At 48.4% G+C, this 22,775-nt stretch overlaps 1 protein-coding gene across 9 annotated transcripts in view; it reads right to left on the bottom strand.

The window, feature by feature from the left end:
• Positions 1 to 2,159: 2,159 nt before the first annotated feature.
• Positions 2,160 to 22,775, bottom strand: part of FHOD3 (formin homology 2 domain containing 3) — a 485,089-nt gene continuing 464,473 nt past the window's right edge. For 8 of the 9 annotated variants that reach the window (XM_017344116.3, XM_017344114.3, XM_017344115.3 and 5 more), the window contains 2 exons: positions 14,599 to 14,760; positions 2,160 to 2,757 (listed from right to left, as the gene is read on the bottom strand). In XM_017344116.3, coding sequence (XP_017199605.3) covers positions 2,675 to 2,757; positions 14,599 to 14,760 — 245 coding nt within the window. In that variant the 3' untranslated portion in view covers positions 2,160 to 2,674. The remainder of the gene's footprint in view (positions 2,758 to 14,598; positions 14,761 to 22,775) is intronic. The other variant, XM_070050270.1, reaches the window with a different exon arrangement.

The following is a 22,775-nucleotide window of genomic DNA, read 5'->3' on the forward strand; positions in this document are numbered from 1 at the left end:
TGTGTGAAGACTGCTCACGCATGCCCTGGTTGCTTAGTTACTTGATAGTGTGACAGTGGCCAATGTCAAAATGAAGTCATGTATGTCTAATGCTAATAGAGCCAGAAGGCCATAGAGGAGGAGCAGTCACATACTATCCCTATACACCACCACCCCCATGGGGGGAGGGTGGAACCCACAGGAAGATTTTTCCAAACATCTTGCTACGTAAGTCACACAAGGACAGCTACCCACACAGGGACAACCAGTCTCTTACACAGGAACACCTGACTGGCACAGTCTCCACTAATGAACGTCAACTCCTACGTTCAGTCCCCATAATCCATATTCCCTTGATTTCCAAACTATTGACTTGAGCATCCCTCCATCACCTTGCCCCAGCTTCTGTGGCTGTGCCTAGCACATGCATGCCAGGGTTCAATCCCCATTGCCATTCCCAAATAAACTTTGTCCTTGGAGAGCCAATCTGTCATTTATTTTAGGGTGACAGTAGCAATTAGAGTCAGTTCTGTCTTGGCCAAGTGTGTTTGGTTTTGCAAAATTCTCAAAAGGCCCATCTTCATCATCTTCCCACTCTAGCTCCTGTCCATCTTGGGGAAAAAAGAAAAAAGTGCCCTGTGATTCAAAGTCTCCCAAATTTGTCTTCACATTAGAACCGGGGGAGGGAGATGAGGAAGTCCTTTCCACATTGCAAATCCAGGCCACACTCCAGCCCCGTGGAATCACAATCTCTGTTGGAGGGAAAGAGTAATCAGCAGTTGTTGTTTTGCTTTTCGAAGTGCCAGGTGGGCCCAAAGTGCAGAGTAGAGTGGCAACCATCACATGACCTTATCCCCGCAGCCCAGTGAGGCTCTCACGGTGCCATTCCCAACCAGAGGCCCTCTATACCCAGCTCTAAGAAACTCATTGTCTCTGCTTGCTCGAGACTGTATTTAATCCCTAAAATGAAATTAACTTCAGTTTATTTAGTCTTTTCCTTCCAAATGTGATCCTTTTAACTCCACTGCCTCAACTCACAGGGGAACACCAAGGGCCGATCTGTTCAGCAAACACTGTGACCAAAACAGATTCCTCTTGTTTGGACATCACCTTCCCAGGTGATACAGACATTCCATGTCTTTGTTCAATGCTAGCAACAGGCAGTTGTCCTCCTAAACCAATAAACCACACATGGGATTCTACACGTGTTACTTAGAACCATAAGGAAAAGGAATGTTAATACCCTAAGTATACTTTCAATGGGGTGATTAAATAACTCACTGGTAATGCACACACCTAACTCTTACAGCTCCAGGTTCTCCTGGGATACTCCTATTCATTTGGGGGTTATTTCACAAACGCCTGCTCCGTGTCTTGGTCAGTGGGGACAGAGCAGAGGAGGGGCACGGTCACCGGGGCTAATGATGTGGACATACTTACCTTTGCTCATTAGGCAGTGTTGTTGCACACAGTCTAGAAGTCTCGCATGCCCAGATGCATGTCACAGGGCTTCACAGTAGGTAAAGGTGGAATAACCTTTCAGCCTCCTCCTCCCAGTCCCCAAATACCACCTGCAATGGTCTACCTTTTCCCGTTTTCAGAGGCTGAGGTTCTTCATGGGAAACTTTGGACCTGGGGTTTCTGAGGAAGGCTTGGCACTCCCTGGGGCACCAGCCCAGAGCACTGCCCAGTGGTTGCTGAGGCACCTTCCGTCTGGATGCCTGTCTGGATGCCTTTAGCTCTCAGACACGTACTTGAGAGCCGAGCACTAACTGTGCAATTCTGAGGTTCTCTGAAGACAATGCTTTAAATTTCCATGTTGTTCTGATCAAATAATACATGTTTTGAGAATACAAACGTTTACAATAAGAGGCATGGAAGTGCATGGCCCAATGGCTCAGATTTGCAAAATGAGTGTTAGCATCACAATGACTGCCCCCCACGAAGATGATGTATTAGGTTAATAAAAGCTATTATGTCCCACAACAAAAGCTTAGGAGATTCCTAGAGTGCACTGTTGGTGCTACTCATCCCGTAAACAAAACACAACCCAAACGGCCTGCAGGCCTTCCCAGCAGGGGTCCTTCTGGCAAAACTGAGCAGGGGTTTTGCTGAATCAGGAGGTGAGCCCAAGTGGCTGTGGAAGGTCCCATACCCAGGAAGAGAGAAGGTTCTGGTCATGGCATTAAACTCTATTTATTTAGTATTTGAAACACGGTGTACACTTACGAATTTGTATAAACATTTAGTACATCTGAAATCCACAACTGGAAAACAATCTGTGCTTGCTTTTGTGTACAAGTTTGGGGTTTACATCTGGAGACTCAGGGGTGACGGAGACCCAGTCTGCCGATCTAGCCAAACTGCCTCATAGAAACTGTGACAGAAGTGATCTGCTCCTCCAAAGGGCTGCCCCCTGCCCAGAAAAGGTGTCACACGTTAGGACTAACAAACCAGGCGTCAGGAACATGAGAGACACAGCGGACACGATGAGAGAAGCGTGTGTGGGAGACTGCTGGCGGTGCACGGCTTGCAGAGCAGGCAGCGCGAGCCGTGTGGCGCCGCCCGGAGGAGGTACTCTCTTCCAGAACCCCGGGGGGTCAGTGTCCGGTCTCCCCCGGCCCCCAGTGGAGGGCTTGCGGCCAGCGGCAGCTCGCCCTCTGCTCCGTACACTTCTCAAGGCACTCTGTGAGGCTCACAGCTGCAGCTCCGAGGTGCCAACCAGGCCCAGGGCTCTAGCCTCTTCCGGAGTCAGGCCGCTCTTCAGGGTCCTTCGCACTGGAATGGTGCCCGCAGACCACAGCAAAGGGGTGATAAAGAAGAGAGGTATCAGCAGCAAGGCATATAGCATTTAGCACACCAGACCCACCCTTGCCCACAAGGACCCCAGGGAAGCCCCAGCGCTCAGACCTGCCGCGCCCTACCCTGCTGTAGCTGATACGCCCTGGTGGTCTGTGTACAGGGCAGGCAGAATCCTGGAGTGACAACAGACTGATCTGAGGACATGGAGGGCCAAGAGGAGCGAGTGTAAGTGTGTGTGTGTGGGGGGGACTTTATAAAGAAGGGAGAAGGGGGTGAGACATGTTCTCACGAGGCTTCTGAGAGATAGTTAGCAAGCTGCACAAGTGCAAGTGGTGTGTAAATCATCTTCCCCGCTGAGGAGTGATCAGAGCTGCTAAAACACTACAAAGCACAGGAAAACGTGAGTTCTGATGACACCGATGCGGTAAGAAAAGCAGGGCACAGTGAGGGCTCCAAGAAGATCCAACAGTGCTGCGAGAGGAGCAATGACAGCTGTGGGGCCATGCCCCAGACCCCCCGGCCCTGCAGAGCAAGGGGCAGCGGTCAGGATGAGTCTCTCCCAGCGCACTAGGTCTTGGTCTCAACTCATGAAAGCTCCTCTGGAGACGAAGACTCAAATAACTGACTCCTCGTGGAATCCATGCCAAGGAGCCAACTGTTAGCACTTCTGGGCGGACCGGCTGGATGACCTCAGTGAGCCACGCAAGACTCAAGAAAGGCCAACGATCACCTTCCGCAGGGTTACACTGGCAATTGCAGGATCTTAAAACTGGCTCCTGTTCCCCTTGGCATCTTACTTTTCCCCACCCATTGCTTAAAACTGATCAATGTGGATGACAAAATACAGGACAGATAAGGATGAAGGTGGCAGGAGCTGCCCCTCTTGAGACAAGACCTTTTGCTTCGAAAGATAACTAATTACATTTACTTCGATTTATTAATTGTGTTTGGCCTTTTCTGTATTTCCTTAAAGGTCATACAGAGTTTGAGATATTTTTTCTGTATTTAGAAGAGATGTGTTATGAATCTTTCTTCCACCTAAATCCCCAATCACACAGCGAGTCTGAGACAAGGAGAGAGTAAAGCCTGCACTTAGTGTCTTCTCAGACACAACACCCCTCATCACCCCTACCCCCGCAAAGGCCAGGGCCTTACCTCTAACAAACACTATATTGTATGCTTCCTCATCATTGCCTGTATAAAAGCTCATTCAACCATAGACAAAGGGTATGGAAGACTCTTGCCCATGGTAGAATGAACAGGGGCTTACTGACTTGGCTTCTGCTCTCCTACACATCAGTACTTTGAATAGGAGGTCAACATTTAATCCATAAATTAGTCAATCAACAAATAATTTATAAAGAATCTATTGTCTACTTACTACTTGTTGAATCCCTCATTTAGTGGAGGGTTAAGCTTGTGATTACAAAGGAAATTGAAAGTATGTAGTGGTAAAAATTAAAAAGAAAAACAAGGAGGAGGAGGGAGAATTGGAAGAAGAAGGGAGGGAGGGAGAGTAGGGTAGAATGTATCATTAAGCTCTTAAAACTGTATATGTGAAATACATGAATTTTTTCCTTTATATATTAAAAAATCAAAATAGAATTTTACACATTTAAGCATTTAACACAAAGAATCAAAATTCTCATTAAAGTCTCACAAGCATCAAGTGTGGGTTTTTAAGAGACACCCAAGGACCTGTGGTGAGGGATATCCTCAAACCAAGCCACCCCATGCTTCCATATCTCCAACTCTAGCTTTGGACCCCAGAGCCATGCCTCTGCCACTACTCTTGTGCTAACTCTCCCTCCCTACACTCCTGGCCCCTGGGCCCCAGACTGAGTATCTAACACAAGGAGACACAGTGTTCGACTCCAGAGTCTTGGCTAGAGGCAGATCACAGTTAACTGAGTAATGAAATTTGTTCTATGGAGTAGCAATAAAAATACTAGCTTGTAATAACATTTTATGTTCTTTAAACACTCCTTAGATTGTTTGTTAAAGAATGATAACAATGTCAAATAAGATAAAATGTCCCTCATTTTGACAATGAGGGACAGCTGATGTCTTTTTTTTTTTTTTTTTAACTTTTTTTTTTTTTTTTTGGACAGGCAGTGTTAGTGAGAAAGAGAGACAGAAAGAAAGGTCTTCCTTCCATTGGTTCACCCCCCACAAATGGCCGCTACAGCCGGCCCACTGCGCCAATCCAAAGCCAGGAGCCAGGTGCTTCCTCCTGGTCTCCCATGCAGGTGCAGGGCCCAAGCACTTGGGCCATCCTCCACTGCCTTCCCGGGCCACAGCAGAGAGCTGGACTGGAAGAGGAGCAACTGGGACACAACCGGCGCCCCAACCGTGACTAGAACCCAGAGTACCAGTGCCACAGGCAGAGGATTAGCCTAGTGAGCCGCAGCGCCGGCCAGCTATGATGTCTTAACCAAATACTTTCCAATGCAATAGTGCACATGGCACTGACAGGTCACCTTGTATTCCAGTACCTGCAGAAGATGGCATGGACGTGTGTCTATGAGCCATAATACAAGGGATTTCAAGAAGTTTGTGGAAAACTGAATTAAAATATTAAAAGGTATGGTTATTTTTGATGCAAAAAAATGGAAACTCATGCATAGTTTTTTCACCATGTGCATTTTCCATGACCTTTTGAAGACCCTTCGTATATTCTTGGCTGAATGACTACAGAAGACCCCATAGACTGTAGGCATTTTTACCCATGCAAGTGTTAAAAGATGCTTTGTCAATGCTTCCACTCAGCTGCTTGATTCCCGTATCTGTCAGTTTAGTTTCACATAAATACTTGAGGAAGGACCCTGACACCTTACGGTACATGTGAAACTTCCCTAATAGGTATGGCACTGGGCGAGGCTCACTGGGACAGGCTCAGAGAAGAGAACAAAGCTCACTGGTGCCCACACTGACCTTCCTACCAGAGGGCACAGAGCCATGCGTTCCCCCACTGGGGACCACTTGTACTTCTGACACTCCCTAGGGATGCTCCCTGCCTCCATGCTCGCCCCACCAGCTTGGGTTCATGTGTCCTCTGCTTTGGGGAAAGCCAGTGTAATTTTAGCTCCCTTTGCTTACCAGCTCTGTCCCTGAAAAGCGAGTAGTCACACATACACAAAATCTCTTTTATATAACCTACTTAATGTGGGATTTCACACCAGTTCAGATAAATCCTCCTAGAAATATACCACCCCCTAGTGTAATGAAAAGGACCTTAAGAATCTGAACCCTCCCTTGAGTAGAGTCAATGTTAATTCCCTTGGCCACATGAAAGAGAGTAATGAAATGAAACCAGTCACCTGAGGTCAGTTTTGTGTTCCAATTCAAGTCATGCACCATAAGGGCCCTTTGGGTGTTGGCTGCCTCTCCCCTTACCCTGCCACCTGCTCATCAGTTTACTCTTCATTCAGCAAATGGTACTTGAACATCTACTCTAAGCCAAGAGCTATGGAAAGATTCTTGGGGTCAGGGAAACAGGGGTCTAATAGGGACACACTGCAAGGAGAAATGCTCACATCCAGACAGGGAGCTGTCTTTCACTCAAAGTTTCCAGAAAACCAAAAAGGGCTGAGGATGTAAGAGAACAAGAGGCCTTGCAAGTAGGGGCTACAAGATGTGGACTCGCACAAGCCAAACATCCAAGTCGGATATAATCCTTCCAGGAACCAGCGAGATTTCTCTCCAAGTGTGGGGGTGAGGAGGGGCCAGCCCAAGGTCTGATAAGATAGCATCTGGGCGCTCTCCACTCCCCATCCATCACCACATCCTGCTTGAACACTCCAGCTCAGTCAAAGCCGAGTGGAAGCTACATTCCGGCCTTGCACATGTGACTGCCTTCCCTCCCCAAAGATGCTTAACAGAGAGCAGCCTGGAAATGTGTACCCCAGTCTGCGCTGCAGCTCTTCTACAAACAGCATGGGTCATTTTGCTGGCACCAGCGACCACTCCATGCCCAGGCCCTTGTTATAGCTCTTATAATGCTGCAGTGGCAACGGGGCGCTCTGCCACAGGGTGCTTCTGATGTCAACAGGCAGCACAAGGGGCTGCCTGTGCAATCAGATCTTAAGATCCTTTTCTTTTTTTTCCCCTTAGAAATGAGAAACCATTTAATTCTACAAAGCACTATCAGGTGAGTCTTGGTAAATGAATCAAACTTGAAAAACAATGCTGCCGGCGCCGCGGCTCACTAGGCTAATCTTCCGCCTTGCGGCGCCGGCACACCAGGTTCTAGTCCCAGTCGGGGCGCCGGATTCCGTCCCGGTTGCCCCTCTTCCAGGCCAGCTCTCTGCTGTGGCCAGGGAGTGCAGTGGAGGATGGCCCAAGTGCTTGGGCCCTGCACCCCATGGGAGACCAGGAGAAGCACCTGGCTCCTGCCTTCGGATCAGCGTGGTGCGCCGGCTGCAGCGCGCCAGCCGTGGCGGCCACTGGAGGGTGAACCAATGGCAAAAGGAAGACCTTTCTCTCTCTCTCACTGTCCACTCTGTCAAAAAAAAAAAAAAAAAAAAAAAAAAGAAAAAGAAAAAGAAAAAGAAAAAGAAAAAGAAAAACAATGCTGACCATGACTACCAATAGAGAGTGTTTACCGGGTTTCCTGTAATCTATTGGAAACCCTCCAAGATGGGTACTGTGAGGACCTCACCAAGAAGTGAGCCAGTGGGAGCACACAGAGATCGAGGTGCTAGCCCAAGCACACACAGTAAGTGCTAGACAAGGCTCCGAGCCAGGAGGCTGGACATGGCTATGTCCTGCTGAAATCTGGCACGACATTCTCCAACATCTTTCACTTGATGAGCAAGAGACCGGGCTTTGCATCTCCATGGGAGAAACCATCTGTGCTTTCACCTTTGGATCACTGACAGATTTTTGGTCTTGTTTTTGTATATGATGCTAAACATTGTTTAATCCCTAAGACTCTAAAGATTTTCTGCTAGGCATGCTGGGAAGTGTGTGTAATCAGCTTTAGTGCTGTTCAGAACTGTCCCCCGGCACTACCTTTGTTCTCTCTGCTGACTGGAGCCAGAAGAGCAGGCACGGCCATGCCCCTCTGGACTTCAGTATAGGAGAACTGCTGTAAGGTGCGTAGTTCTTCCTGATCAGATGTGAGATTTGGTTTTGCTTTGATCAATATCAATTATTTCACCATCTGAGTTCTTGTCTTGGTTTTCTCCTTCCATTTTTGGTCACATAAAATCCTATCTATGAGAGGCAGAGATTCCAAGTTGCTGGGCATTCTACGAATAACTGGCCAGTATTTTTCAAAAGTGCCAAAGTCATGAAATGTCCTCTGCAGCTCACAGGAGACTCAGGAGCTGGTGGCTAGATGGGCTGTGGGATCCTAGGTAGTCCTGTGGAGCAGAACGAGGACATGAATGGGAAAACCAGTGAAATATGAAGAAATCCCCAAGTTTAGTTAGGAGCTCTGTACTTTGGATAAATGGTCCGAGGCGATGCAAGGCAGTAGCATTACAGGAAGCTGAGTGATGAGTGCAACTTTTCTGTAAGTCTAAAGTTGTTGTTGTTGTTGTTTTTTAAGATTTTATTTGTTTATTTGACAGGTAGCATTACAGAGAGAGAGAGAGAGAGAGAGAGAGAGAGAGAGAGAGAGAGAGAGAGAAAGAAAGGTCTTCCTTCCCTTGGTTCACTCCCCAAATGGCCACCACGGCCGGAGCTACACCAATCCAAAGCCAGGAGCCAAGAGCTTCTTTCCTGGTCTCCCATGTGGGTGCAGAGACCCAAGCACTTGGGCCATCCTCTCTGCCCTCATGGGCCACAGCAGAGAGCTGGACGGGAAGAGGACCAACTGGGGCTAGAACCCTGTGCCCATATGGGATGCTGGCACCACAGGCGGAGGATTAACCTAGTGCGCCATCACTCCAGCCCCTAAAGTTCTTTAAAAAGTTAAAAAGACAAAAAAACCTTGGGGGCTGGCATTGGACACAGCAGGTGAAGCTGCCACCTGAGACACCAGCATCCCATCTGAGTGCCGGTTTAAGTCCCAGCTGCTCCACTTCCAATCCAGCTACCTGCTAAAGTGCCTGGACAGCAGTAGATGATTGCCCAAGTGTTTGGGCCCCTGTCACCAGCATAGGAGATGCAGATAGAGTTCCAGGCTCCTGGCTTCAGCCTGGCCCGCTTCCCCTGCTGTTGTGGTCACCTGGGGAGTGAACCAGCAGATAGATGGCCGATCTCTCTTTCTTGCTCTGCCTTTCAAATAAAAATAAATAAAGCCTGGATCAATGTTTTTGAAAGAAAATGAGAGACAACTAGAGAGATCTTGCATTCACTAGTTCACTCCCCAAATACTTGCAACAGCTGGGGCTCGCTCACACTGAAGTCAGGAGCCTACAACTCAATTTGGGTCTCCTGCATGGGTGGCAAGGACCTAGGTTCCTGAACCATCACCTGCTGTCTCCCAAGGTATACATTAGCAGGAAGCTGGAATTGAAAGCAGGGCCGGGACTTAAACCCGGGCACACTGCTACAGAGCTCAGCAGTCCCACTTAGCATTTTGATTGTGGCACCATATGTCTATGCCTCTAGATAATTTCAAACATTTGGAAAAGTAGAGATAACTGAACTTCATTCTGTATGGATCAGGGTCAAGGTTAAATCTAATATTTTATGGAATATATCTCCTACTTCATCTAAAATGATTCAATAATGTTTCATATTCAATAATCCTGCCCTTAGGAAATTATATTCATATCATGGCTACAACTCTTAACATTCTGTAGAATAAGGTTTTAGTGACACCACATAAATTTGAAGTACATCACATGCCCTTCAAAAGGACTCCCGAAGCTCCCAGGGGACACATGTATGGTGAAGAGGGGGTCATGCTGTGAGGACAGATGAGTCAGGAGTATAAGCAGAGTTGTGGCTTCCTTTTCCTCCAGACCCTGGAATTGGACTTCTGGCTCTTCTCACTGAAAACCTGCTCTAGTAGGAGTGACCAATTGTTAGGTTCTTGACCAGTGAGGAGACTGGTCTGTTATTTGTATGTCCTATCAAAGCAATGGCTTCTTTATAAAATCATGGCCCTGAGCCCTAAGTGTCATGGCCACATCAGAGGTGGAGTCCCAAGCCCTTCCTTAGAGGGAAACTCAACAGAAAAAGGAGTAGCCCACCTCTCTCCACCATGCCATGGCCTGTACTCTCCCTGGGAAAAGAAAAAAGACACATTGGGAGTTCTTAATCCCTGGCTCTATTTGACTTGCTGGGTTAGAGGCCACAAGCAGGCAGCCAGCGGGGCAAGCCTTCTTCCAAAGATGGGTCCAAGAAAGGAAAGAACAAAGCAGATGCATGGGCCGTCCTCTCTCCCCAGCCACCAGGGCCTGCCCTGCAGATCCAAACCAGGAAGGACCCTTCCAACACCACGGAGCCCCATCATTTTCTAGGCAAGGCCGACAGGAAGCTTAAGATGATGATCTTCACTGAGACAAGATACAACCCCTCCGGGTGGAAAAGAGAAACCAAAACAGGGAGGGTGACAAGCACTCCAAGTCACAGCCCCTGGCAGACTGGAGAGCGCCTGGAACCTGTGGAACCACACAATGTGAGTTGGACTGACCATTTCACAGGTTAGAAATCACCTGGACAATGTCATATTTACTTAGGGAGACCCTGATTGGCAACAGCTAGAAAAACAGCAAACCTGACAAGGGAACTCCCGAATCGATTCAGCTGCCCTTGGCGTAGCCACACTGTGTATTTCAGGCTGGACATGTGATGTGTGCAGGCCTAGTCACCAGCACTAAACATGAAAGCAGATGTTTAATTAACTCAGGATCCTGCTGGCCATAAGTTTCTAGATTATGGGAAGGATTCTGTTTTCTTTCCTATAATAGTCAATCACTTCTTGTCTTTAGACAAATGAGTTACAGCCCAAATATGTTGGTATTCATTATGCACGTACCTTATTGCCATTGTTAAACAATCCAACCAAATACAGCCCTGTTTCAGGGTGAGGCCCAAACCAGTAGAACGCATATAGATTTTGCAGATTATTTTCTTTTAGTCTTTTAACCTCTTATGAAAAGTCGGAATTTATTACCCCTTTATTAGGGAAATCAAAGCCTAGCTTCCTCCATCTTAAATTTCTGTTGATACTGCCTCTACAAATAAGTTAGACCCATTACAGACAAACTCATACATTTGGTGTAGTGCTTCTAACTGTATCAGAGGAAACTATGTGTTTGGCTAAATAAAAATACATGGCTGTTTAGCACAAAATCAGAATGGAAACAATACCACAGTAAATTATTTTATGTCAACCACAAAAACAGGCAAAACCTCTCTCTGCCCAGGTTGGTGAGGAAAATTGATTCTAACTGTGCTATTGTTCCCAGGGACGTTTTATGTCCTTCTGCAAATCTGGTTGTCCCCAGACCAGAGGGTCATGCCAGTGCAGACGTGATCTGGAGAAAGGACACATGCCCTTGGCTCCAGGGATGGGCCAGGCCAATGTCTGAGGTCCCTGGCTGTCCCCACCCCTCCCTTCCACGGGCAACTCCCTACCCTGGAAGCCTTTCTCCATACTGCTCCCTAGGGCCACCCCACCGCAGCCCTTCCCAGATCCTCCCCCATGGTCATCCTTGTGCTGCAGTCAGACCAAGAGTTCAGCGCAATGGCTTCTGCTATTTGGTTATCAGTAACCAAGAAAAGAACACGAAAGAGCAACTACTGAATATAATCTACCCATGACCTCAAAAAGCGTGAGGCAAGTTTCATTGAAAAGGTTATTTATAAGCCGGCGCCGTGGCTCAATAGGCTAATCCTCCGCCTAGCGGCGCCGGCACACCGGGTTCTAGTCCCGGTTGGGGCGCCGGATTCTGTCCCGGTTGCCCCTCTTCCAGGCCAGCTCTCTGCTATGGCCAGGGAGTGCAGTGGAGGATGGCCCAGGTGCTTGGGCCCTGCACCCCATGGGAGACCAGGAAAAGCACCTGGCTCCTGGCTCCTGCCAGGATCAGCGCGGTGCGCCGGCTGCAGCGGCGGCCATTGGAGAGTGAACCAACGGCAAAAGGAAGACCTTTCTCTCTCTGTCTCTCTCTCTCACTGTCCACTCTGCCTGTCAAAAAAAAAAAAAAAAAAAAGGTTATTTATAGAAAAACATGTAAGTGATATGGACAAGTCATGCACAAAAGAAGGGACACAGGGTCGGTGTGTGGCACGGCCGTTAAGACACTTCTCAGGATATCCATATTTCACGTCAGAGTTCCTGGGTTAGCGTCCTGGCTCTGCTTCCAACCCCAGCTTCCCGCCAACATCCACTCTGGGAGGCAGCAGGTGGCGGCTCAAGTACTTCGGAACCCACCATCCAGATGGGAGACCCAGAATGAGTTCTAGGCTCCCAGCTTTGGCCAGGCCCAGCCCCAACTGTCGAGGGCATTTGAAGAGTGAATCAGTGGATGTGAGATCTCTCTCTCTCTCTCTCTCTCTCTCTCTCTCTCTCTGCCTTTCAAACAAACAAAAATTTAGGAAAAAAAAAACAAAGAAGAGATGAAAATAACAAGAGGCTTAGCCTGGGGCCAATGCTGTGGCGTAGCAGGTAAAGCTGGTGCCTGCAGTGCTGGCATCCCATACGGGCGCCGGTTCAAGTCCCGGCTGCTCTACTTCCAATTCAGCTCTCTGCTATGGCCTGGGAAAGCAGAAGATGGCCTAAGTTCTTGGGCCCCTGAACCCACAAGGGAGACCCGGAGGAAGCTCCTGGCTTCGGATCAGCGCAACTCCCTCACCACCGCCACCTCTCCGTTCTCTGTGTAACTCTTTCAAATAAATAAATAAATCTTTAAAAAAAAAAAAAAGAGGCTTAGCCTTTCCAATATATAGCAAATGTAAATTAAAACCACAAGAAAATACTATTTTATGCCCTTCAAATCTGGGAAAATGGAAGCGCTGTGCTGCTTGGGTCGACTGAGATTCAGCACATTGTGTTGAGCCAGCATAGATGCACCTGTCTTCCCCACCTCCGCCCAGAGAAGAGCTTGTCTCCTGAGGACCCGCAATACCACTCCTGGGCTCATGTCCAAGGTGTCTCCATCTTATTATGAATGGGAATCACCTGGAGATCTTGGTAATGCAGATGCTGACTTGGCTGCTCTGGGAACACCCATGAATCTATCTATAACAAGACTCCAGGAAGCGCTCACATCGCCTGAGACCCAACCGTGAGGAGCAAGTCCCAGCCAAGTTCTTGGGCAAACCTGGAGACAGGCAACAAACTCACAGCAGCACAGGGGAAACAGCCAAATACAGGAAAAAACAAACGTGAAGGCCTTAGATATTGACACTGGAAGCCACAAATATATCCTTGCAGATGTGAAAAGCCAGTCTCCCTGAGTGACAGTTCCAGTTAATGAATGAAGGGAATGTTGCCAGGGGCTGGGGTGGGCATGGGGAGGAAGGCAGGTGGCAGTCGGAATGCCTACCCACTAATGCCATGAAGCCCCAAAGGAGCGGGGGCAGTGACCCAGACCTCTAGGCCCCAGCCCTAAGCTTCTGAAGTAGTGGGCCTGAGTGCAGCCCAGATGTCCAGAACTCAACAGTCTCTGCAAGCCTTTCTGATGTATGTGCATACACGTCTGAAAACCGTAGCTCAAGAGCCTTGCTCCTCAATGTATGGACCGGCCCGGCGACAGCCGCCCCACTCAGAAGCCCGTTGGAAAGAGACCCTCAGCCCATGCATCTTACAGAACCAGAATTGCATCCCCTGCCCCCAACTCAAGTGACATTTTCCTTTTGTAGAGAGAAGTCCCAAGAGAAACTAAGGCAGATCGCATAAAGGAGCAGAGTCCTCCAGCCTCTTGATTGGGAAAGCAGGTGTGTGAGTCCAGCAGAACCACCAAGTCGGTGTACACAGCCCACAACGCCATCACCTCCTGAGCCAGTCTCTGGGATGGACAGGTTGGGGCCACTCTGAGTTTGAGACTGACTTGCTGCCTACCAAGGGCCCCTGTCTTTCTACTCGGAGGAGACAGAACAGGCTCCCTGTCACTGCCCCTTGTTCTCCGAGGTAGAGCTGATAGAGACTAAAGCCATACTGAGTGATGCAGCAGTGAACTGCAGCGTGGGGGCTGAGCTTGTTCCAGAAACACCCCAGGCCACGGCTCACGAAGGCAGCTGTCCAAGGATCTGTGGGGGCCACACTGCTCCAGAGTGTGACTCCTGTGAGAGCCAGCCCAGCACTGACCAAGGCAACCCCACCCCCATCAGTTGAGCAGGCAGCAGGCCCAGAACAAAGTGGAAAATCGATTTAGTTAACTCCTCTATTTGGTAGGGAAAGGGAAAAAAAAAAAATCAGTCTAGGCTAACATTAACTATTTCGAGCCTCCTAACCACCACTGAAGGGCCTCCCCCCGCCCTGGTTTTCACCTCCCAAGTGTCTGCTGGCAGCAGTGAGCTCCCGGAGACCCCAGTCTGCAGCCCAGCAGCTGGCCCTTGGTGCTGGGTAAAGGGCAGAGACACAGCCTCCAGCCAAGCATCCTTGGCACTGGAGCCCGCTGAGGCCACCCCTACATACCACAGACATCTGAGGCCCTCCAGACCTTCCCGGGGACACAGTGTGAACAGAGAGAGGCCTGGCCACAAAGAGCAAAACACGCGGGACACCGGACAGGTGTGACTGTCACTCCTCTCCTCCACGATGGCCGCCACTGCCAGTCAGGTGTGAGACCCTCCGCTGAGGGCAGATGGGTACTCCAGGCAGCCACTGAAACCTTCCCAGAGCTGGCCCCTGCGTCTCTGCCCTTCCTGGGTCACACAGCACAGCAGGGCGGATCCCGCCTCAAATGCACTCACGAGACTTCCTGTTGGCCCGGGATCGCTTTCTCTCCCGAGGTACCACTCGCTGACTGGGCACCTGCGTGGCTGACTTGACAATGCGGTCCATGATCTCATCGGCCGCGTCATCCGTGGCATTAGGAGAGTCATCAGTTCCCATAGTCCACGAGCTAGTGGATCCTGCAAAATGAAACAGCTCCTGAGTGCAAGATATGCAGAGAGAAGGACGCCCAAATGAAAACACAACCTAAGTCTCCCCTAAGCAGCCAAGTACTGTCAGCAATAGGTGCCAGCAAAGGCCAAAGTGAGAGCTTTAGAATTAGCGACAGCTCCAGAGTGCCCCCTAGAGGTTCTGTACAAACCCACACGCAGGGCATTTGTGTCACACTACTGTGTGAACACAAAACTGTGTTCTCTCTCAATTGAGCTCTCCATCCTGCGTGTGCTGCCTTCACCTGCCCCAGACAGCGCACACCAGAGAGCGGACAGCACATGCCAGCCTCTGCAGCACATGTCACCAAGCGCCCATGATGCACGCCCTGTGATGTACAGGCGCCAACCATTCTCCACAGGTGCTTGCATACGCCTGGTGAACATCAGCTATCTCTGACTTCTCACTAAATTACATAGAAACATGGATTTCTGTAGTCTTTAAAAGCCCTCACAGGTTCACCTGCCTTCACTAGCAAAGGGAGTGTTCACGGAGCTTTTCTTTGGTATATTCATCTGCTCCCTAAGCAGAAAAATGTGTTTCAGCAAAGCTACATGATAAAGACAGTCCAAGTCTGGCCTCAAGGCACCTGCCTATAGACAGCAAGGAGAAAGCACTGTGAAACATGGTTCCCAAGTCATGTTAAACACTCAGAAACTAAGGCGAATCTCAGATACCCAGAACTATGCCTTCCTGATAGAAATCTTGTGAAAGTTTTTTTTTTTTTTACCAGAGGAAACTTATAAAATGTGCTCAGATTTTTCATTTCCATTGGCTACATTTCATTTTATAAGAAGTCCACAACCTCAAAACCCTATAGGTAAGGGTTCTCAAAGTCACCGTCTATGGAACACAGGTCCCAGCCTGACTGGGGTCCAGTCAAGTTAAACAAACAAACAAAAAAAACCCAGCTTTTCCAAATTCAGAGGGGAAAATGCTAACAAATATCCATTTTTAAATTTTGAGCTATTTTCCCTACTACCTTTTTTAAGTTTCAGGACTTATAACCACCTGGGTGGCAATGAATGCACACAGGAAAATGGATATTGATGGAAACAGTTGGGAACAGTGGATCACAGTGCATGGATATTGTGTGCTTCTGGTTGCAGTTTTACTGCATATATGAAACATGCTGTAATGGAGTCCCAGCCTGCGCTAGGAAAGCACACATGACTGAATTACATATGTAAACAGTGACACTTTGTGCAAGGAAGGCCAGGACTCCAGGTGCTCCATCACCTGCGTTACCCCAGACCTGCAGCTATGGGACAACGATGCTCTCAACAGACAAGGTTTTCTGTTGTTGATGATGTAGTTAGTTTACTTTTTTTTTTCATGGACTATTCCCACAACATTGGCACCCACAAAAAGAAGCCAATTGTAGTTTTTCTACTTACACCCAAGTGAGCTTGGTCTCCTTGCTCCTATCAGAAGGCCAGTTTTTTCAGCACTGCCAAAGTCTTGAAACATAAGCTCTTCTTGGAAGTGAATTTTTTAAACTGCTGCTGAATGATTGTCTGGACGTGCTCGGAGTTACACTGGAGGTGAGCGGCCTTAAGACGACTCACCTTTCTGCCTGGGACCCAGAGCCTCTGACGACAGCCCTCCTCAGAGCATAGCAGTCAGTGGCATGCCTATGTTTTACCCAGAAATCTACTTCCCCTTTTATACTGACTTAAAATTCTACGTCGTACCCTAAAATGCCAAACTATCCTTCCAAAAGCACACGAAGCTCCTTCAGTTTCATTTGCTCACAATACATTTCCAGAGCCTTGAGCCATCAATAAGGCATCGCCGGATCGTCCCTCTGAGAATCACCAGTAGTCCCATTTTGCACACCCCTAGGGAAGCTGCTTTCCATGTAATGTGTCAGGAGATGCTGCAAAGGCACATCTGCCACAGATCCAGGATTGTCAAACTCAGTTTTGTGATGACGTCATTTCTTCCTCAGCTCATTTCTGGTTCTGCTTTTTATCCCCTCTCCTCTTGGTTCCTGTCCTCTCTGCCTCATGGCTATTTATTTCCATTCCCTCTGGCCACGAACACATTCCTCTTCCTGGGCCCTTTGTACCCTCATGGAGCCACCCAGCGGGCCACATGGCTCATCACCATCCTCCATGCGTCAGCAAGACACTGCCATATACCGAGATACAGTAGAGGGGATGAACATTCTAGACCAAAATAGCATAATTTCCCCTGATTTTTACTTCATTTAAAAAAAATACAATCATGATGGGTTGGAAGAAAACACCATAATTTCTTTTTCCTTTCCAGAAATTCAGCCCAAAGAAATAGTCTACAAGGAAAATAAGTATAGGACAATAGATACATTGTTTGAAAATAAAAATAAAAAACCACAAAGATTTGCCCTCATTTCTCAAAGGTAACATCCCTGGAGACAAATTCTAGCTGAGAGGTTTTTGTCTTCTCATAATTTAAAGATGTCACTCTCCATTTTTATTTCCGGCTTCCCCCGTTGCTATTGAAAAGTGAGCCCCCATTCTTACTGCCTTGTACTAAGTAACGTATCTCTTCTCTCCAGCTGTTTTAAAGATTTTCTCTCTGTGTGTGGTTTTAGCAGTTGGCCCATGATACAGTTCTTCCAGTACTAATTCGGCTTGGATTTGCTAAGTTTCTCAAATCGGTGAGCTGGAATGTCAATTCAGTTTGGGGAAATTCTCAGGCATCATCTCCTCAGATATTGCTTTTTGTTCATCTTCTTCCTCTGGTACTCCAGTGATACGTGTTAGACCACTTGGCGGTGTCCACAAATGTCTTACATTCTGCTTCGTTCTTTCCATTTTTTCTTACCATGTTTTAGTTTGTACATTTTCTAATCATGTGTCTTGGAATTTACTTGTCCTCTTTTTTTGCCAGGAACAATTTTGCACTAGACTCATCTATTGTGTTCCTTATCTCACATACTTCATTTTGTGCTTCCAGAATGACAATGACTCTTTTCTACAGATTGCAGTTCCCTGTTGAAATTATCCACCTTTTCATCAATTTGTCTACATTTTCCTTTTCTAAGAAACATTATAAATTTATCTCAAATCCTTTACTGCACGTTTCAAGAAAAGGCTCACTTAGGAACATGTTGTTACTGTCTCCTTTTCCTCTTGATTATGAGTTAGAGTCCATATTCTGCCCTGGAATTATAACTTAGACTATGCACTGGACTTTGTGAAGAATGTAGAGACTGAGGTCAGTGCTACTTCCTCTGGAGTCACCTCACTTTCCTCTGTTATCAGATATGATGAGGTACCATTAACAGGTACAGTGAGTGGGGCCAGCGCCATGGCTCACTTGGTTAATACTCCGCCTGCAGTGCCGGCATCCCATATGGGCACCAGGTTCTAGTCCCAGTGGCTCCTCTTCCAGTCCAGCTCTCTGCTGTAGCCCAGGAAGGCAGTGGAGGATTGCCTAAGTGCTTGGGCCCCTGCACCCATATGGGAGACCAGGAGGAGGCTCCTGGCTTCGGATCAGTGTAGCTCCGGCCGTAGTGGCCATTTGGGGGGTGAAACAACGGAAGGAAGACCTTTCTGTCTGTCTGTCTCTCTCAGTGTCTAAATCTGTCAAATAAATTAAAAAAAAATAGGTACAGTGAGCTGAGGCCAGCTCACAGTTGTGGATAAGAATCAGCCACTTGGGGCCAGCACTGTGGCACAATGGGTCAGGAATTCCATATGCAAGTGCTGGTTCAAGTCCTGGCTGCTCCAGTTCCAATCCAGCTTCCTGCTAGTGCAGCTGGGATGGCAGCGAATGATGGGCCAGGTACTTTGGCCCTGCCATCTGTGTGAGAGACCCGGATGGAGTTCCTGGCTCCTGGCTTTGAAGTGGCCTAGCTCTGGTTGTTGCAGCCAACTGGGGAGTGAACCAGCTGGTGGGAGGATGGATCATTTCTCCGTCTCTCTCTTTCAGATAAATATAAACTTCGAAGAAATCAGCCCGCTCTCACTGAGCCTGCCTCACGGCTGAGGCTGGCATGTGTGTGGTAAGGGTGCGTCCTTCAGCTCGCCTTCATTTTCTCAGTGCTTCAAGGCTGCAGGAGGTTTCCTTCATTCTTTCGGGCCCAGCATCACCTTCTGCTCTGCCAGGGCTGTACTTACCAATGTCTTGGGAGAAAATTATATGCACTGGGGGATCCTCCCAATTCCAATCTTTGATGCCAACTCACATTGCTCTCTCAAGTTCTTCTGGTTTCTCTTCAGAGCCTCTCCACACAGGACAAGCCCATCCCTCGGCCTGTGCTCAGATTCGCAAATGCTCCTAGACAGGCAGTCTCTTTCTCCTGCAGTTCTACCTGTCCCAGTCCTCTTCCCTCCTACCATTCTCTCTTGTCTCTTAAAAGAAAGCCTTGGGTCCTGCGTTGTGGGATAGCAAGTAAAGCTGCTGCCTGCAATTCCGGCATCCCACATGGGTGCTGATTTGTGTCCCAGCTGCTCCACTTCTGATCCAGCTCCCTGCTAATGTGCCTGGGGAAGCAGCAGCAGATGGCCCAAGTGCTTGGACCCCTGCCACCCACGTGGGAGACACGGATGAAGCTCTTGGCTCCTTGTTTCCAGTTGGCTCATGTGGGGAGCAACTGGGAGCAACTCGGACTAGACTAAGTTACTGGAATTAAGACTTATTCTATGCATCTGCTCTCCCACAATATGGCGCTGGGAGAGGAGGAAACAGCTTCTACACAGCTGCCTCCAGTTCAACCAATAAACTGTAGGACCTGCTCCTGATTGGAGGAGAGCAGCGTACTCGGCATGTGGGTAGCAGAGTTGGGATTGGTGGAAGAGGACTATAAAGGAGGAGAGAGACAACATGCACCAGGAACATCTAAGGGGAACATCTATCTGAAGGAACACCTGTGCAGCCCCCGAGAGAGCTGGCCGGCGGTGTGCCGCTCCCCTGCGGAAGTGGGGAAGGTGGCAGGGGGCCTGCCCCTCCACGGAGGTGGAGGGACGGTAGCCAAACCGGGAAGAACCAGCAGCAAACCCGGGGAGGGCCGAGCAGACAAAAGAACAGCACAGGGTCCTGTGTCGTTCCTCCATGAAGAGGGGGAGCGACGGCTCAGCTCTGGCCATTGCAGCCATCCAGGAGTAAAGCAGCAGATGGAAGATCTCCGACTCTCCCCCTCTCTCTAATTCGAACTTTCAAATAAATAAACAAATCTTTACAACAATAAGAAAAGAAAGCCTTACATTTTTTAGAGCGGTGACTTGCCACTCCCTGTTGCACGCCATCTGGAAGCAGAAGTCTCTCTATAGATGGTGTGACAGTGCAGAGAAACTGAACAGCCTCTTTCTCATCACTCTCGTCAGTGAAAATGAACCCATACTGTGACAAACCCAGCAGTGATTCTTCTCTTTGTCCTTTCTGTTCAGGAACAGATGTCTAGCTTCCGTTGAAGCAGCAACAACCTGCTATGTTACATTACTGCACTCCATCTCCTATGACAGCTCCCATTGCATTACCAAAGTCTAGGACTCCAGACTCCAGCCTTATGGCTGCAGGGCAGTCACTGGCACCCTCCTTGACATTCACTGCTCATCACACTCAGCCCAACTCACAAAGCTTGCAGGAGCTGCTGGGGACTGAGACTCCCACATGGCATTGTCCTAGGCCTTTTTGCATACATGGGGCACAAGTGATTTCCTTCCCCATACTCTGCAACACTGCAGAGCCGCCTTCTTTCACTCCCATCCTAAGCTTCTTCTAGACTGACGATCTACTGCTCAGCATTAAACAGTAATATATTCCTCATGTCCTGACCTTCCTTTTTTCTCTCCTCTTCTATTCTTTCTTATTCACATACATTGTCTCCTATCACTTCTTAGAGCAGAGGCCTTATATAGACTGCGCTGGCCAAGAAATAGGCACCCTTCCTTGCACACAGCAAACCAGACCATCAGAATGACCTCGCAGGAGCAGGTCATTACTCTAGCTGCAAATATGCCATCCCACATTTGGAGTGCCTGGGTTTGAATCCTGGTTCAGGCTCCTGATCCCATTTTCCTGCCAATGCAGACCCTGAGAAACAGGATAGCTTGAGTAACTGGGTTCCTTCCACCCATGTGGGATGCATGGATTATGTTCCTGTCTCTTGGCTTATGGCCCTGACCCTGCACCAGCTGTCACAGGCATTTTTTTAAATAAGATTTATTTATTTGAAAGGCAGCATTATAAATGGAGAGAGAGAGGTAAGAGGGAGGGAAAGAGGGATAAGAAGGAGGGAAAGAGGAAGAGGGAGGGAGGGAAAGAGGAAGAGGGAGGGAGGGAAAGAGGAAGAGGGAGGAAGGGAAAGGGTGGGGGAAGAAAGAGAGGGAGAGAGAGAGGGAGGGAGACTATGAATCTTTCATTCACTGGTTGACTCCCCAAATGGCCACAATGGACAGGGCTAGGCCAGGATGAATCTTGGAGCTTCATTCAGGTCTCCCACATGGGTGCAGGGGACCAGGCACTTGGACCATCTTCTGCTGCTTTCCCAGCCACACTATCAGGGAGCTGGATCAGAGGTAGGATAACCAAGATTTGAACAGGTGCCCATATGGGATGCCGGCATTGCAGGCAGCAGCTTAACCCTGCATTGTGGGTATTTAGGGAGTGAACCACCAAATGGTAGGTCTCTTTCAGTCTCTGTCTTTGAAATACATAAATAAGTGCATCCGTCCCTCAATGAAACTCAGGACTGTGATTCTTCTCGTTTGTTTCTGTTGCTGGTCACTAAAAGGCTGACATCACAATATTCATTTCTTTTCTTCTAATTCCACATCCAAAACTATCTAGATGTCAGAGGGTTTGAGAAGACTGAATCCCGAAGAGCCTAACTGTTGATTCTTTGATGAAGTAACAGTATATACAAATATGTGTGGTATGGTTTGGGAATGAAGGTTGAACTGAGAGATGGGTCTTCCACACTGTGTTGTGTTTGTTAGTGTAACCCTGGGGCAGAGGTGGAGGGAAGCAGCCCATCCCTGGCACATCCTTAGCTGTGAATCAAAGTAAAATGTAAAAGCCCTATTAAAACAGTTACTTTTTTTAAAGACTAAATTCCAACCCAAAGAATAGAAGGGAACTAGAGACAGTAATACTCTACTTAAACAAAACATGAAGATCTGCCAGCAATTTTATGAAAGAGCCCGAGGTGCAGCTCCACTAGGGAATCCCACACAATCCTCAGGGTTTGAGAACACAGCATGCAAACCCTTGGCGATTCTCCAGTGTTTAGCTCTTAAGTTTCTAGAAAACTCAGAAGCCATATGCATTGCATGAAAATGATCCACACTTGGGGTCAGGACGGGGCGGGGGAGCCTAGAATTGCATTCATCATCACTTTCTTTATATTGCATTTGTTCCTGCTATCACTGTTTCTATATAAAGAAGAGAGTCGAAGACAGCAAGCTTCCAGAAAGCAGTGCTCAGTGAGCCAGGCCAGTGGAGGTCAGTGACGGGCCTTCTTGGGGGTTTCTCCAGCTGGCAGCCCTCCAGATTCCATCTGCCTTCTATCCTGGGGAAGCTGTAGTGCTCAGCAGGGCCCCAGAGACACCTTGTAGGTGCTGCCATCACCATTCATTACTGAGGTTCTGCGACCCACTCTATGTAACCTGTAACCCAGCCTCCCTGGTGTGTTCCATTTGACTTCCTGCCCCAGCAGAATGGCTCCTAGCACCCCCTTTTGCACTGCAGGGCATCCTGGTGTGGGTGGATGTATGGATTTTTTAAAATTTGGGTAGTGCACAGCCTGGGGAGGAAGCCTGTGTCCAGCAGTTGATTCTCTTTCCAGGGCATCATCATGAGGAGGCCTAAATATGGGTTTGGGGAGTTCATCCAGGGGAAACAGAGGCTGAGGAGCCAGGGTGCTTGGAGGAGGTGGTTTTTGGAGGGGAAGGGGACCTGGAGGCAGCAGAGGACATTCCAAGCCGTGGGGCAACATGAGCAACAGGGGACTTGGGGGTGCACAGGGTGCTCTAAGGGTGGTGCCAACATGTCT

The sequence above is a fragment of the Oryctolagus cuniculus genome, chromosome 10, assembly GCF_964237555.1.
Source record: "Oryctolagus cuniculus chromosome 10, mOryCun1.1, whole genome shotgun sequence".
Taxonomy (NCBI): domain Eukaryota; kingdom Metazoa; phylum Chordata; class Mammalia; order Lagomorpha; family Leporidae; genus Oryctolagus; species Oryctolagus cuniculus.